Source organism: Zalophus californianus, chromosome 7, assembly GCF_009762305.2.
Source record: "Zalophus californianus isolate mZalCal1 chromosome 7, mZalCal1.pri.v2, whole genome shotgun sequence".
Classification (NCBI taxonomy): Eukaryota; Metazoa; Chordata; class Mammalia; order Carnivora; family Otariidae; genus Zalophus; species Zalophus californianus.
In genome coordinates this window covers 51,213,751-51,231,206 of record NC_045601.1, presented here as the reverse complement: position 1 = coordinate 51,231,206, position 17,456 = coordinate 51,213,751, and the positions used below count along the sequence as shown (strand labels likewise).

Here is a 17,456-nt window from a genome sequence, read left to right as displayed (position 1 = left end):
TATATCCGTACAGTGGAATACTACACATTTTTTTTAAATATAGGATTACTTCCAGGTTCCACTCCAACATGTAAAAAACTTGGAAGTCATCACTCTTCTCTCTCAACAAAATAAAAGTTGAAAAACCTGAAAAATAATGGACTTTTCCTAGATCCTTGAGATACTGAGGCCAGAGGACACTCATCCAAGAAACTAGAAAGAATGTTAAAAACAGAGAATATAGATAAGCTAACCAAAGTAGAAGGCACAGAAGTCAGGAATTGATGTAAACACTTAAATGGTAACTTGAACAAGTTGCTGGGGGCTGACTGTGGACTAGTTTGAGAGTTTAAAACTCCTGGGGGTCTAGTCTGAGGAGGCTGATAACACTTTCCAAGGTTTTACGCCCCACAAGTTTCTCACAGTGAGAATCAAAGAAAAATCTCCTTCTCCTTGGCTGGAGTAAGGAAAAAGTAACATTTTGAAACAAGTCCATAGAATTCTCCACAAGAAAAGCCTATCTAGCAAAGGAAAAGACTTCATCAGAGCCTCATCCAACTTGGAGAAATGAAAACTACCCAATTCCTGCCCCCTTTTGCCTTACTGACATACCCATAGTGGGGGGGAAGAGAAGCTGAGAAGCACTTGTGGAGGTCCCGGGGCACAGGCTAAGTAAGAGATTGATATCTAAACATAGAATTATAGGGTTGCCTGGCTGGCTCGGTCCAAAGAGTATGTGACTCTTGAACTTGGGGCTGTAAATTTGAGCCCCACGTTGGGTGTAGAGATTACTTAAAAATAAAATCTTAAAAAAACTCACATAGGATCATAGACTACTTCCTTACTTCCCACACCTTACCACCGTATCAACAGGGCTCCTATATAGTAACAGGATTATAGCTAAAAAAAAAAAAAAAAAAAAAAACTATAAGGCTCAGACTAATATTTAAGAAGGTATTTCTAGGGAAACCAGAAGATAAAAAGGGAAACAAAAACAACACTATAGGAAACTGAAACCTCTGGCACCTACAGCTACAGCAAACAGTCAACACAACCTAATTCCTAGTTAGAGAAATATAAAACCTCATGCAAAAGACCTACCTCCTTCAGTTTCTATTATTATCCTACATATCATGTCTGGCTCTCAACAAAAATTTATAAGGCATGCTAAAAGGAAACAAAAGCATACTGAGAAATGACAAAGCAGGGTGCCTGGGTGGCTCAGTTAGTTAAGCGACTGCCTTCGGCTCAGGTCATGATCCTGGAGTTCCAGGATCAAGTCCCGCATCGGGCTCCCTGCTCAGCAGGGAGTCTGCTTCTCCCTCTGACCCTCCCTCATGTGCTCTCTCTCTCTCTCATTCTCTCTCTCAAATAAATAAATAAAATCTTTAAAAAAAAAAAAAGAAATGACAAAGCAAGCATCAGAACCAAATTTGGATAAAGCAGATTTTGAAATGATCAGACTGGGAATTTACAATAACTATGATTACCAATGCTAAGGGCTCTAATGGAAAAAGTGGACAACATGCAAAAACAGGTGAAATATAAACAGAAAGATGAAAACTCTATGAACCAATCAAAAAGAAACATTAGAAAAAAAAAAAACTGTACCAAAAATGAAGAAGGTCTTTGATAGGATCATCTAAGCTGGACACAGCTGAGGAAAGAATCAATGAGCTCAAAGAAGTATCAATAGAAACTTCCTAAACTAAAATGCAAAGAGAAAAGAGAACGAAAAAAAACAAAAAACAAAAAAACAGAATATCCAAGAACTGTGGGACCATTAAAGAAGGTGTAACGTATACATAATACCAGAAGAAAAGAGTAGAAGAAATGTTTGAATAATGCCTGACAATTTTCCAAAATTAATGACAGAAGCCAAACCATAAATCCATGAAGCTCAGAAAATATCAAGGAAAGACAAATACCAAAATATCCATACCTAAGCATATAACACTCAAACTGCAGAAAACTAAAAACAAAGAGGAAAACATTGAAAGAAATCAGGAAAAAACAAAACAAAACACTTTACCTATAGAGGAACAATGATAAGAATTCTGTTGGACTTCTCGTCCATAACCATGCAAATAAGAGGGTTGAGTGAAATATTTCAAGTGTTGAAAGAAAAAACCACCAACCTAGAATTTGTCATTAGAGAAATTATCCTTCAAAAATGAAAAGAAATACTTTCTCAGCCAAATAAAAACTGAATTTGTCACCAGTAGACCTGCCTTGCAAGAAAAAAGTTCTCTAGAGAAAAGCAAAATGACATAGGTTAGAAACTCTCCAATCTACATAAAGAAAGAGCTACACTGAATGAAGAAATGAAGGGAAGATAACATATTTTTTTTAATTCCTGAATCTAAAAGATAATTGTTTGTTCAAAGTGATAATAGCCACCAAGTTCCGGGTGATTATAGCATATGGATAAGCGAAATGAATGGCAGCAATGTTCTAAGGGATGGGAGAGAGAAACTGGGAATTCTCCATTATAAGAAACCTGCAATATCTGTGAAGCGGCATTGCGTTATTTATGTTAAGCAGGCAACCTCTAGGACAACCACTAACAAATATTTTAAAAACAAGTATAATTGGAACTCTAAGAGAGGGGAGAAAATGGAACCATATAAAATGCACAATTAAAGCCAGAGAAGGCTGAAAAAGAGGAAAAAAAAAGAAACAAAGAACTTAATGAATAGAAAAGTTACAAATATGACTGACATTAATCCAACTATATCAATAACCACTTTAAACGTAAATGGTTCAAATACACCAATTAAAAGACAATTTCATAACAATCCTTAATGTATATACACCTAACAACAGAGCACCAAAATATGTGAGGCGAAATCTGATAGAACTACAAGGAGAAATGGATGAATTCACTATTACAGAGACTTCAACACCCCTCTATAAGTAATTGACAGATCCAACAGGCAGAAAATTAGTAAGGATAGGGTTAAACTGAACAACATCATCAATCAACTGGATCTAATTGACATTTATATAGTACTTCACCCAACAACAGCAGAAACCACATTCTTCTCAAGTTCATACAGACCTTTCACCCAGAGACAACATTCTGGGCCCTAAAACACACCTTCCAAAAAAAATTTTTTTTAAAGATTTTATTTATTTATTTGACAGAGAGATAGAGCCAGAGAGCACAAGTTGGAGGGAATGGCAGAGGGAGAAGGAGAAGCAGGCTCCCCACTGAACAGGGAGCTCAACTGATGCGGGGTTCAATCTCAGGACCCTGGGATCATGACCTGAGCTGAAGGCAGACACTTACCCATCTGAGCCACCCAGGCGCCCCACACCTTCCAAAATGTAAAAGAATAGACATCATACAATGTATGCTCTCAGACCACAATGGAACTAAAATAGAAAGCAACAGGAAAGATAAATTAGAAAATCCTAAAATATCTGGAGATTAAACACCACACTTCTAAGTAACACATGGGTCAAAGAAGTCTCAAGAGAAATTTTAAAACATTTTGAAGTAAGTGAAAATGAAAATACCACTTATCAAAATGTGTGGAATCCATCAAAAGTAGTGTTTAGAAGGAAATTAATAGCACTGAATGCATACAGTAGGAAAGAAGAAAGATCTAAAATCAATAATCTCAGGTTCCATCTTAAGAAACTATAGAAAAAGCAAGCAGAAGCAGCAAAGAAATCAACCAAATTGAAAACAGGAAATCAAGAGGAAACAAATGAAACCAAACGATTCTTTGAAAATATCAACAAAATTGGTAAATTTCTAGCCATGTATTATGATGTATCACAAAGCTTTTATTTTAGTTTTAGAATAAATAAGTGCTAGTCTTCATCCTCAACTAAAATATAAATGCTTCTCTTGTTCCTTTTTAACCTTTCCACAATTTTCTAACATCATTTCTAGCACATGTATGTTACAAAACTAATCCCTGCCCAAAAAAATATATAACACATATAAGATAACAGAGTCTTATTAAAGAGTGGAAAACAAAAAAGCTTACTTTTGTAGCATAATGTAAAAAATAACAGACTTCATATTTTTGGTAGAGAAATCAAATAAGTTAATCTATGCCCTGACATGCAAGCTTTTTCTTTTTCTTTTCAAATGAGTTCATCAGTATAGAAACATTAACTTATTAGAGTAGACCTGAGTAACTGTTACTCAAGAGGAAAGAATGGCAGAAAGCTATACCATTGTCAAACATACCCAAAATAAAGCATTGCTGCCATCATCACCTAATAGGGGTCAACTGCACCCAACCTCCACCTCCTCAGAATTCCATTAGAACCATTAGTTTAAGAAGTGGTACTTTATTGGCACAGGGTAGCAGGAAAAAAATGGGATTTTAAAATCTGTGTTCAAATTTTACCTCTACCATTTTTATTAGCCATGTGACCTTATACAAATTAATCTATGACAAGACTTGGTTGGTTGGCTGCCAAGTACAAGAAATATAATTCCAACTAGTTTATGGGGGGAAAAAAAGGACAACTTATTATAAAAATTAGTAGCAGCAATAATATTAACACTTGGGTGTCTCTTGGAACCCAATCTCAGGACCATGGACAAAGACAGGTGACTACAGCTAAGACTGTGTATCTGCTTCTTTTTTTTTTTTTAAGATTTTATTTATTTATTTGACAGAGAAAGAGACAGCGAGAGCAGGAACACAAGCAGGTGGAGTGGGAGAGGGAGAAGCAGGCTTCCCGCCGAGCAGGGAGCCCAATGCGGGGCTCGATCCCAGGACCCTGGGATCATGACCTGAGCTGAAGGCAGTCGCTTAACAAACTGAGCCACCCAGATGCCCCCTGTATCTGCTTCTCTTGTTCTTTCTTCCAGATGCCCCTGTTTATCTAGTTCACATGACAGGAAACAACACCATTAACAGTTTCTGGATTTTATATCTTACAGTTTCAATCACTAGAGCAAAAAACAAATTATTCAAACCTCTGGGCACTTAGAATTCAGGAAAAGCTCTGAGTGTCCTCCTGGCTTAGTGCAGGTGTATAGAACTGCTATAAACTACAGAAATGGGCAGAATTGTGACTGAGATCTCCCAGAGTGATCTTTTTAAAAGACAGATCTGATCCAGTTGTTAACCTGATGAAAACCCTTCATGGCTTTCCCAATATAATCCACAACCCTAGTTGAAACAAGACTTCTGTGGGTCTTACAGGTCTAGCCCCTGTTTACATTTAACAACCTTGTTACATTAAGCCATAATCCCTCTTGCTAACTATATAGTTGAGTTTTATCTACTTTGGCCTTTTCTTAGTTTTTAGTGGAATCTACCAAGCTCTTTCCCACCTCAAAATTGTTGAACATGTATCTTTTGCATTTCTTTTTCACATAGCTAACTTCCACTAATTTTTCCTCAAAGAACCCTCCCTGACTCCCAAGGTAAATTAGGTTCCTCGTTCTTTTCCTTTATAGCATTCACTACAATTTCTAATTACAGATATGTGTATTTGTTCAGTATCTGACTCTTACTATACTGTTAACTCCAAGAGAACTGAGACCTCTGTTTTGCTCTCCATTGTATACTTCTAGCACCCAGCTGGCCTTCAGTAATTATGTGCTAAATGAATAATTGGTTTAGCATAGGACAAGTGGTAACCACCACTAGACTGACCAATTATAGATGAGGGGACGGGTAGCAAGCAGGCAGAATTACTGTTATCAAGTTATTAAAATGGTTGCTCCAGAGTAACTTACTGAGGAAAGGGAAGAGAAAGTGGTTCCCAGAGAACCTGTGCTTCTGATGAGCAGAATAAACAACTTATTTATTTCAGTTAACCCTCTTTTTCCATTAAATTCTAATGGGACTATGATACCAATTAAATAAAATAATAAATACAATGGTAGCTACACAGTGACTTGTACATATAGCAAGCATGTAATTTTTTATCTACTTAGGAAAACATGTTACCTATTATTTTTTGAGTATTATTAACCTCCAAATAAGAAATTAAATAAAAATCTACAAAATACTACAATGTGTATGACCAACACAGCTGTGTTTCATGACCCTTTTTCTCACAGATTCCTGATCTTTCCACCTAAGAGAATTACTTACCTTGTTATTCTCAAATATCTCAAATATCCATTTAACTTACAGAACGAGTTCTAGAAACACAAAAACGAAGCAAAACAAAACCACCAAAACAACAACAAAACTGTTTCTGTTCTCAAGGAATCCATAAACTCCCTTTCTCACACTCTGCCTCCAACCCCACCACAGCCATCCTCCTGCTATGCCCGAAGTTCCAGAGCACCCAGTGTAAGACTGCCAGATTTAACAAGCGAAAATGCAGGATATCCCATACAGTACGTGACAATCCTATTCCCAAGCCTTATTCCATCACTTTACCTTCATAAGCCCATTCCAAAACCTTAGTTCCAATATTTTTCCTTATAAAAACAATTTCTCTGGAGAGTCACTGGATATGATCTTTCTCCAAGGTATAAATAAAATTTACCTTGACTTTATTTAAAGGCTGTCAGTAAAAAACTCAAAAGAAGAAAACAAAGCAAATCATCTTAACTCAGTTTCTTGGTGGTACTAGGAGTTAAAAAATAAAAATGAATAAAAATAAAAGCAGACAACAAACATTACAAAAAACTCCTTTAAAAACCCTAAAAAGTCTTGTTTCCAAGAATAGGCATGTGAGAAAAAAGACTATAATCGTTTCAAAGGTAGATCCAGAGAGAAGAAATTCCCTGAGGGGAAGTACATAAGCAGCAACATTAGAAAGGAAAAATGAACTCTCAGAAAAAAGTGGCTACACTGAGCATCGAAATGCTTTTGAATTTTATTTGTAACTGAAAGGAACCTCAGAGATTATCTACTTCAACCTTCTCATTTTACAATCGAGAAAACCAAAGACCCTGAAAAGTAATGACTTGTCAAATGTCACATAGAAGACCCCAGCTCCTTCCAATTTCTCTCATTCTCTCACGTCTTGCCCCATATAATGTAAGGCTCACTGAACTTAGGAAGATCCTCCTCTCCATATCCAGTGGATATTAGAGAACAAGTTCCTAATAATGTTGTCATGTCTAACGCAAGAGAAATGCATTCTTAGAACTTCAAAGAAAATTCTGAATGGATTTTCTGAAAGAAAAACTGTTGTATACAGCGTAGGTATTTTCAATATAATATTATCCTAATTACTAATATAATTCTCTAGTATTATAAATCTTATAATTTAGGTACATTAAGGGTTAAATTTGGTGGGCTGCCTGCAAATCTAACCACCAAGAATATTGTTTTTGAGGAAGTTCCAAGTTCTAAACCATTTTACAAATTTTAAAATATATATCTCATGCTAAATTAGGAACCAGTAATACAAAATGAATCAAAATTATAAACTGAATGTGATAAATTAAAAATACAAGATTCTTCACTTTATAAAAAGCTCTACCTCAGGGGTCATTTATTTTTAAAACTTGGTATTCAGGCACATTTGGCACAGGATATAATTTACATACATCTTTTTAATAATATTTCACTAGAAAACTGAAGTAAGCAAAAAAAAAAAAAAAAAACCAAAACATTTCTATACTTACTAATTTAGGAAAAACAACAAAAAACCTTTAATGCATATTTTCATGAAGTGACCTATAAGAAGTAAGAAAATTAATCATTTTATGAATGAAAGGTTGACAATCTACATTATAGTACACAGATATTTAGTAACCTTCCAAAAAATGTGTGGGTAAAGGAATTCCATCTGAACAGGTAAATAAAGTTCAAAGAACCTCCAAAACATTTTCTCTTTTCTCCTGAAATAAAGCTATGTTTCATGAATTAAAATTTTAGATAAATCTATTTTTAAAAATTTCTATTCAGTCCATTAAATCAATGGATATTCTTCACTCATTCATTTTATTTGTCTAACAACAACAAAAATGAGCCCCTACTATTTGCTAAACACTATGCTAGCAATTTTGGATTTATGACAATAAGATTCAGGTTAGTTTCTGTCCTCAAGGAGCTTAGAAAAACCTTTAATTACCTGTATTTACCCAAGTGATAATGACAGCTGAATTTTAAGTTGGTCATTTGCAAAAACATTAAAAATGTAATCAAATTCATTCTCAAAAAAAGAAACTATACAATAGTAATTTTAAAGACATTTGAACAAACTCATCATCTATATGAAGTTTCCCTACAAAGTAACCAAAAATATGGCTTTGGTAAAAGTTCTAATAATATATTTTAATAGTAGCTTTTGCTATGAAAATTAACTGAGCTAATAATACCCCAATAAGGAAATCAAAAGCTATTATTACCATCTCTGTGAAAATGAAAACCAAACACTTGGAAATGGGTACCTTAAACTATTCTGAAAATGAAGAAAAATGTATAATTAAATGTAGTATTATACAATATTAATACATTATATCTAAGTATGCAATTATTTACAAACCTGAATAATAAACAAAACTTATCATACCTTATAAATGATCCCAACTATGCATTTTGGATCATGTCATCTGTGAATTTTTCAATGAAGAAGGCCTTAACGTTTTCTGGAAAAATTTTTTTTTTTTTTTTTACAAACTTAATTCAAGATTCTACTTGTTTATTACCAAGTCATGTAACTTTTTTCATCAATGTGAACTATATCTATAGTTATATCTACATATAGGTATTAACTACAGTACCTGTTAAATTTGTAATTATTAAAAACTCTTGATGGATGAGAAACATTTTTCAATTTATAACCATATATCTCCAAAGCAAAATTCAATGTACATCAGCCATTCTAACATGCCAGGGAGTATCCTAATAACATTTTTTTCCTTGTATTTTAACCTGAAATATTTTCATCACCCATCAGCTAAAATATCTAAATTTTCTTTAAAAGCATTATGAAAACATCTTTACTGAATTTATGCATACTACTCAGTGACATAAATGGATATTATCTCCATTTACATATAAGGAAACCAAGGCACAGAGGTGTCCATTTTGTAAATTGCAAGGTCATTTCCTAACCAAGCAACTGATCCTACACCATCAAGTTATATTGTATGTGCGCCACTTCCAAATGCCATAAAACAATTACTGTACCTTAAAACAACTGCCTCTGCAATGCCTATGGGCAATTCTGTTTTATCAAAAGGGTTATGACAACAAGCTTAAATGAGAAAAGCCAGAAGGGGAGGATTACAAAAAAAAAAACACTTATTTTTGGCAGTGAATCATTTATTTTTAGATAACGAGAGGTAAACAGTTCTTAACATAATAATCAAGTAACCAACAGTTGTTTCTTCCGTTTTCAAAAAAATATTCCATCTTTCAGGTAGATCATGCAAAACTGGAGCCTGCCCATCCTTGGAGAGAGAAGTTAGAAAAAAATGAGAAAAAAAATTCTACAACAAGTAATTAAATACATGATATTGCAAAGAACTGAATGAAAAATATTTAGAGAAATTAGGGAATGCTCATTATGGCAGTTGAAACCCCACCTTAAATATTAAATGTTTCCTTTCTTTCAACTAAAGGCTATGGTCAGCAATAAAATATTACCGAAAAATAACGAAATACAAAACTTTTTATTCAAAACTTGAGAAATTTTATATCAAGTGCTTTATTCAAATATTTGCCATAAATAAAAACACTTTGCTAACAGAAACTTAGAGCATACGGGAAAAACTGTTACTGAGAGTTCAAAGACAGACTACATTTATAATTATGAGATAGTACTATCAACAGAAAGATAAAAGTTACCTATCACCCATATTAAATTTAAGAACATTAGATGGGTTGAATAATCAATAAATCAATTACCGCCCAAGAAATAAGACTTAACTAATGCGTGAATCTAACACCAAAGAAAAAATTAAATTATAATCCAAAGCACACCTTATACAGAAAAGGACAGGATTAGACTGAGTCATATAAAGTATCTAGTCTAGCTGGGGGTTAATTAATCGGCTATAAGACAGGTTGCGAATGTTCAGGTCAGATGTGCTTTCTTTTCATCATTACTCCAGTTCATCACCCGCAAGTGCATGCAAGAGAAGGCGTCAGAGTACCGAAGCTAGGGGGCATGCTGTAGCAAGGGGAAAAGAAAAATGGGAAAGGTGCAATGGATGCTGCATAGTTGAATAATTATCTGGGTGGCACAATGGGCGAGTCCTGCCGACAGCGGAGCTGAGTAAGCGGCTCCCTAACTCTGCCCGAGGCACTCCCCCATTACCAGGCATCGGAGGCGACCTCCCCGCTTCGCCCCCTCTTCCGGGGAAGAAAGGGATCCCCGCACTCGCTTTACCTTTATGTCTGTAATATAAAGACGCGCGGCGCAAACACGCAAACGCACTAGCCGGCTTTACAGAGCCTCCCGCACGTAGCGCAAGCGGGGGCTTCTCTGCCACCCAGTGCTGCAGCCGCCCCCAGAGCGAGGAGGAAAGGGGGTGCCGCCAGGGCAGAGGCGCTCAGGCGGTGGCACCCCAGGTGAGACCAGCCGTCTCCCCACCTACAGCAGCCTCGGGCGGTCCCTGCAACCGAGACCCAGGCGCGCCGGCCGGCTGCTGTCTCCCTCGGCACCCAGCCGGGCTGGCGGGTGGGCGGCCGGAGCTCCGGAAACCCGCGAATGGGGGTGGGGGCCGTCGCGGGGGAGGCGCGCCCATCCCCGTCACCTTTGCCGGGCAAGAGCGCCACACACACCTCTCTCCGTTCTGGCCAGTGAGAAAGAGTTCCTCTCCCAGCACCCTGTCCCCACCAAAAAGCAATTCCTGAGAGACTCGCGCTCACCGTGAAATCATGGGAGGCTCTTGCCTTACCCCGTCTTCATGCTTCGGTGGCGGCCGCCGGTGCCCCTCAGCTCCCGGGACTCCACCTAGAGCCTCCAGGAGCGACAGTCTCCGGCGTGGAATCCGCTCGGGGCAGCGGCCGAGGCACCGGGCTACTGGGAACGCCGCCTGCGGCGCCCGCCTGTCGCCGGACCCACCGTGTGCTCGACGCGCGAGCGAACAACACCGAGAGCCGCCGCCGCCGCCGCCCCCCGCCCGCCCCCTCCCCGCGCGCGACACTCCACAACCGGGCGCGGGGATCCGCGCCTGAAGCAGGGGGGACCGCTGGCCCTCGCCACCTAATCTCCCATCCTTCCCAACAGGAGCTATTCTCCACCACTCAAGGTCTTCCAGTTTAAGATTCTCACTTTCCTCTTCAGCTCCCGTGCCAGGTGCAGCCGTGGTGGAAAACTCAGCCTCCACCCACTCACCCAACGGAGGGAATGAATACGGCTTTCCCCCCCATTTCCTGAGGCTGTATGGTATTGCCCAATCCTCAATTTGGGGGAAGGGGACGGAGAGAACAGTGCTTGGCCAGAGAGTGAGGGAAGATGATAGCCAATTGAATGAACCATCCATTCAGGGGAGGAGTCAAAGAGAGGCCTGCCCACTTCGCCCCGCCCCTTGCTCCAAACTACACTTCCCATTGTGCCTCTCCCACTTCCCGCCGCGCTGCACGCCGGGAGTGTAGGGCCTCGCGGCCTCAAGGTATTTCGGAACTCGTAGTCTTTAATCTAGCCACATAGGTCCTGAAAGCTATAAGGTATTATAATTCTCTCAATTTCCCTGAATAAATGTTTTCATATTCTCGGTTCTCTTATACGTATTCAAATACTAATTAGTGTACAATTTAAAATTTCGTAAGTGAATTCTTAGCAAAGGAAGTAAATAATGTGTGTTATGGTCATCTGTCAGGACCTGGAAGCTGCTTCTTCCGCCCGGGCCTGGTCTCCGCAGAGGATCTGTTGCCGTCATGTCGGCTGCGATTGCAGCGCTGGCTGCGTCCTATGGTTCCGGTTCAGGGTCCGAATCGGACTCGGACAGTGAGAGCGGACGGTGTTCCCTGCCAGCCGCCGACTCCCTCATGCACTTGAGGAAATCAGCTTCGACCAAGCCCTCTCTGGCAGTGGCGGTGGACTCGGCTCCGGAGGTGGCAGTTAAGGTAAGATCTTTGGCCACTGATGCAGTGCGGGACTTGTCTGCTTCTGCTCCAAAATCCGGCAGTCTCTTGTTAGGCCCCGGGTTACCTCTTCCTCAGTGCTGAGATATAAGTTGCTTAACGCAACTTTCTTCCTACGTGCATCTGCCTCGGGAGAAGCCGGGACTTGGAAGTTCAGGACAGCTCTCCACCCTTCCCCGCTCTCGCCTCCCGCCAGCAAAAAGTGGGAAGGGGGGGTGGGGGTCGTGAAATTTGAATTTATTGTGATTAGGATGTGGCCTGGGTAGAGCAGGTTTAAATCAGAACTTCCCAAACTAGAGCATGTATCCTCACTTGAAGTGAGTAATGGCCCGGCTTGGTTTTGTTTCTGAAGTCAGAACTAGATTCTGATCCCGGCTCCACCACTTCTGTGAACTTGGGAAAGTTATACAACCTCCACTGTGTCATCACCTGTACAATGGAGATAATTTTAGAAGTACGTGTCTATGTGAGAGGGTTATGTAAAACTTAAGTGAAATGATACAAATGTAGCTTATAGCAAAGAGCCTAGTATCTAATAAAAGTACAATAAATGTTAGTTTAACCCTTGTGATTATATATGTCAGTACAGTGAGAAAAGGCCTTGAGCTTAAGAAACAGTGTGCTTGATCCCAGTTGAGGAAGGTGATAGAGGAAGGAATTGGGTTGTGTGGATCATTTAACAAATATTTACTGAAGACATTATTTGCCAGGAACTCTTCTAGGGGCTGAAGACACAGAGGCCAACAAGCTAGACATCTTTGCATACATGCTCGTGGAAGAGGCAGCCAGTAAAATGTGAGCAAATAAAGTGGTTACAGCTTAGATTGAGTACTATGAAGGAAAAAGAAAAAGAGTTCCATGATAGGGAGTAAGATAGGATTATGACTTCCATAGATTGGTCAGGGAAGTCCTTTCTGAAAAAGCAGCTTTGAAGGAGGAGGAGAAACCAGCCATGTGCTAGATAAGGTGAGAGTTTCCAAAGGAATCAGCAAGCTTTGAGATGACAAAGAGCCTAGGTGTGTTTGAAGATCTGAGGAGAGGTTGGTGTGTCTAGAACCAGAGGAAAGCATCCACCAATTGGTAGTATAAGCTCAGTAGAGCCTAATGGGGGTGATCAGAAGCTCAAGATGTGGTGATGAGAGGCAGTGTGCAAAAATTACTTTGTACTTAAGATGTTTCTTATAGAATTGTCAAATCAGTATGTTGTATGCCCGAAACTAATATAACATTGTATGCGAATTATACTTCAATATAAAAAAAAAATCAAACAAACCAAAACAGGTGTTCCCAAGTCTAGTGTTATAACTTCAAGTCTTCTGCAAGTTTTATGAATTTTACTTTTTATTAATAGAATGGTTATGAAAGAATGCTTAGGATCCTCCTATCTTTATAAGAAAACAAACTCCCCAAATTTGTATCACTCCAGCAACCTCCTGAGTTGTCATTCTTTGCACAGCTTAGCTTTTTGGAGCTCTCACTTCATCTCATTTTCTCCTCAACCAAGAGCAACCTAGCCCTAGCCTCTTAGGAAACTTACTGTCCCTAAGAAATATTGAGAACGTGTCAGGTTCTGCCATCTGACTTGAATATCTGCATCAAATGACACTATTAAATAGGTCTTGTTTCTTGAAACTTTCTCTCCCTATGGCTTCCATAGGGCCATCCTCAGTCTTCCGAAACCCTGCTCTTCTGTGCTCCTTTGTATGTTTCCTTAGTCCCCCTTCCACCTCTCATATTCTCTCATGCCTTCAACTTCAGTCTATGCTTCTGATGCCTCACAGGTGAACACTGTGAAGTGGTTCACACAGGCTCTGGAATCAAGACTGTCAGGATTCAAATACTGCTCCAGCACTCACCCAAATGGTCACCTTGGATGAGTTACTTTTTTTTTTTTTTAAGATTTTAATTATTATTTGAGAGAGACAGACAGAGAGTACAGAGAGCACAGGTGGGGAGGAGAGGGAGAAGCAGGCTCCCCACTGAGCAGGGAGCCTGACGTGGGGCTAGATCCCAGGACCCTGAGACCGTGACCTGAGCCAAAGGCAGACGCTTAACCGACTGAGCCATCCAGGCGCCCCTTGGATGAGTTACTTAAGTGTTCTGTGCCGAAGGTTTTTCTCATCTGTAAAGTGGAGATGACACTAGGACCCATCTCGTGGATAGACTTGTTCGTAAAGCACATTAAGCACTTATAACACTGTCAGACACACTATCCTTACTATTTCCAACTCTAAACTCCTTGCTAGCTCCAGAACTACCAAACTTCTCTCTCTGGAGGGTTCTCAGGCACCTCCAATCCAATGTGCTGAAAAATTAACACTCCCGCCCCCCCACCACCACCAAGGTCTACCTCACCTGTTTTTCCCATTTTGGTTAATGATCCCACAACCCACTTACCAGACCAAGCCAAAATAGAAGGGTCTTTTCCTTCTTCCTCAGCCCCTGAAGCTAATTGTTCAGCTGGTTCTAACATTTCTGCTTCATTAATTTCTCTCAAATTAATTTTTCCTCTCCATTTGCACTGATACAGCCTTACTTCATGTCTGCATTACTTCTCCCAGAAACCATTCTTGTTTTTCGTTTCTCTTTCAACCCCTGCTTCTGGGTATTGGGTTCTGTCATCGTGATACAATGGTATTTATCAAATATTTTATTTCAGATTCTTATTTCTCTGCAAGACTATAATAATAATAACCTTCTAACTAGTTTTTCTACTTTTTCCTTTCTTGTTTCCTACTTCCATATCCCATTCTTTTCCTTCACAGCGCCCCCAAAGGGATCTTTCTAAAGTCCAGTGTTTTATCACTTCCCTGCCCAAAGACACTGTGTTACTACTGAATAATTTCTAACTTCTTTGTATAACATGAGGCTCGCCACTCTCCCATGCTGAACTCTCTACAAAGCCCCAAAAGCCTTATTTTCCTCTCAAGATTTTTGGCCATACTAGTCTCTCTGCCTGGAAATCCCTTTCCTGTTCCTCATGCTGCCCCACCCCCCAAAAATCCTACTGCCCTTCTGTCCCAGTGCACATGTTTCCTCGTCCATCTGTCCAGGCAGCCTTCCTTTGTACCTCAGTTGTAGCAGCTGCTGCATTGCTGTGACTTGTTAACTTTTTCTTTACCCTGAACTAGTGGGAGACCCTGGGGACCAGAGATGGTTGTGTCTATTTATTTTCACGTCTCCTGTGCCTAGTATACAAGATTGAGGGAAATAATATCTGGTGAAAGAATGAATGAAAGAGTAAGTGAAAAAGAAAGGCTTGAAAAAGCATGTACATTGATTGGGTGGGGGCAAGGGAATGTCTCTAGAACTTGCTTTGTTCAGTCACCTCAATTTTTAAGTAAGATAATCCGGAAGAGAGGTTGCATAAGTTACCAAAGGTCCATTAGAAGCAGAGCACAGATCTGGAGCTACACAACCCACCCCCCGCCCCGCCCCAGTTGATGAAGGTTCTATGATGAGAGAGTCAGGGACATTAATTATCACTAGTTTATGAACCAGCACGTGCTTATATGCAAAACAAACAAACAAAACCTCTAAACCTTACACATAGGAAATTTATGATAGAAAAATGACCAAGGGAGGAGATGTGAAGCATGCAAATACATTCATCTGTATTTGACTAATTGTATTGTGACAAATAGCAAGCATTTGACAAGAGTATAAACTTATGCAGTGTTTTTAATCCATTTCCCTGAACGCTGAGATTGAACATCTTTTCGTATGTTATTGGTGATTTGATTTTTTTTTTTTCTTTTTGAAGTGACCATTGGGTTGTCTTCCTTCTGATTTGTAGATCTTTGTATATTCTAGATAATATCCTGTGTCAGTCACATGTGCTGCAAATATCTTTTCCAGTTTGTGGCTTGTCTTCTCACTCTCTTTACTGTCATGATAAACAGTTGTTTACTTGTCTAGTCTTATCAAATTAGTCTATGAATTGTGGCTTCTGTTTCTTGTTTGAGAGATCCTTTCTTATCCCAAAGTCAAAAGAATATTCTCCCATTTTGTTTTTTGAAAGCACTAAATTTTTGCTTTTTACATTTAAGTCATAAATCCACATGGAATTAATTTTTGTGTATGATGTGAACATTTTTAATAATATAGCTCGATCTTTTGGTATAGCTTTGCCCCTCACCCCATTTTGTTGTTGTTATTCAAGAACGCTGTGGCTGTTCTTGGCCCCTGTAATTCTTTATACGGTTTAGAATTGACTTGTAGAGTTTTACTAACACCAAGGTGGAATTTTGTTTAATTACATTGAACCATAGATCAGTTTGGAGACAATATCCTATCTATTCCTTTCCTTAGGATTTCTTCAAATTTTTAATTTCTTCCAAAGTTTATAATTTTCTCCATCAACATCTTGCACAGTTTTGCTGCAGGTATTTCTAGGTGTGTTTTTTTTTATGCTAATATATTAATAAATAGCATTGTTTTTTTCTAGTTATTTATTCTCACTACTTACGTAGTTAGATCAGCTGCAAGTATGACAGTATTCTTCTCTTTATTTGAATCTTTATTTCTTTCATTTTTTTTCTTGCCATGCTTGCTAAGTTTTCCAGAAAGATCAAAAGTAAGTAGTTGGAAAAAGAATATATCCAGCAAAAACTAAATAAAAGAAAGTGACACTGGTTGTATCAAGATCAATAAAGTAGACTTCATAATGATACAAAGGTTCAGTTCACAAAGAGGTGTATGACAGTTTTAAATTCATTTGCACCTAATAATGTAAGCTGAAAGTATTTAAGTAAAAACTGATAGAACTACAACGAAAAATTGACAAATCTACCATCACAGCAGGAGATTTTAATATACCTTTCAATAATTGATAGAACAAGCAAAAAATAGCAGTAATGAAACATTAAATTTGAACAACAAAATTAACAAACTATGTAAAGGGTATGAAGAACTTGCACTCAATGCAGAATATTGTTTTCAAGCACTAATAAAACATTTTTTTAAAAGCTGACCATACACTAGGCCAGGGATTGGTAAACTTCAGTAAAAGGCCAAATAGTAAAGATTTTACGCTGTGCTGTCCACGTACAGTCTTTGTCATTCTTTTTTAAACAAGACTTTAAAATAAACACCATTCTTAGCTTGTTGGTACAAAAACAGACTGTAGGCTAGATTTTGCCCACAAACTAGTTTGCCAACCCCTGTACTAAGCCATAAAATAAGTCTCAGTAAATTTTAAATCATATTATCACATTTTCTGACCACGGTGCTTCTAAGCCAATCAGCTGCAAAAAGGTAACTATATAATTCCCATATTTGAATATTATGAAATTGTACTTGTCAATAACCTCTGGGCCAAAATAAAAAATAATGGTAATGGAAAATATTTTGAACTGAACAATAAGGAAAATAATACTCAGCAGAACTTGTGAGGTGCAGCCATAGCAATATTTTTTTTTTAAGTATTTTCTTAAATATAGGTAATGGGAAAGAAGACAGAAAGTTAGTATGCTAGGCATCCGTGCTTTTGGG

The 17,456-nt window shown here is 38.6% G+C and overlaps 2 protein-coding genes across 8 annotated transcripts in view; one reads left to right on the top strand and one right to left on the bottom strand.

Annotated features, from left to right (window-relative positions):
- The window catches only part of WASF1 (WASP family member 1), a 66,821-nt gene extending 55,479 nt beyond the window's left edge, over positions 1-11,342 (bottom strand). Inside the window, exons 1-3 of one of the 6 annotated variants that reach the window (XM_027601169.1) lie at positions 10,746-10,983; positions 8,440-8,515; positions 7,550-7,601 (exon numbers count right to left, since the gene is read on the bottom strand). The gene's annotated coding sequence lies outside the window, so the exon portion shown is untranslated. Of the gene's footprint in view, positions 1-7,549; positions 7,602-8,439; positions 8,516-10,745; positions 10,985-11,151 lie in introns of those variants that run through there. The other 5 variants (XM_027601170.1, XM_027601168.1, XM_027601172.1 and 2 more) reach the window with 5 other exon arrangements.
- A 130-nt stretch (positions 11,343-11,472) lies between these two features.
- The window catches only part of CDC40 (cell division cycle 40), a 54,148-nt gene continuing 48,164 nt past the window's right edge, over positions 11,473-17,456 (top strand). The window contains exons 1-2 of one of the 2 annotated variants that reach the window (XM_027601165.2): positions 11,473-11,546; positions 11,699-11,945. In XM_027601165.2, the coding sequence (XP_027456966.1) occupies positions 11,757-11,945 (189 nt within the window). In that variant the 5' untranslated portion in view covers positions 11,473-11,546; positions 11,699-11,756. Of the gene's footprint in view, positions 11,547-11,698; positions 11,946-17,456 lie in introns of those variants that run through there. The other variant, XM_027601166.2, reaches the window with a different exon arrangement.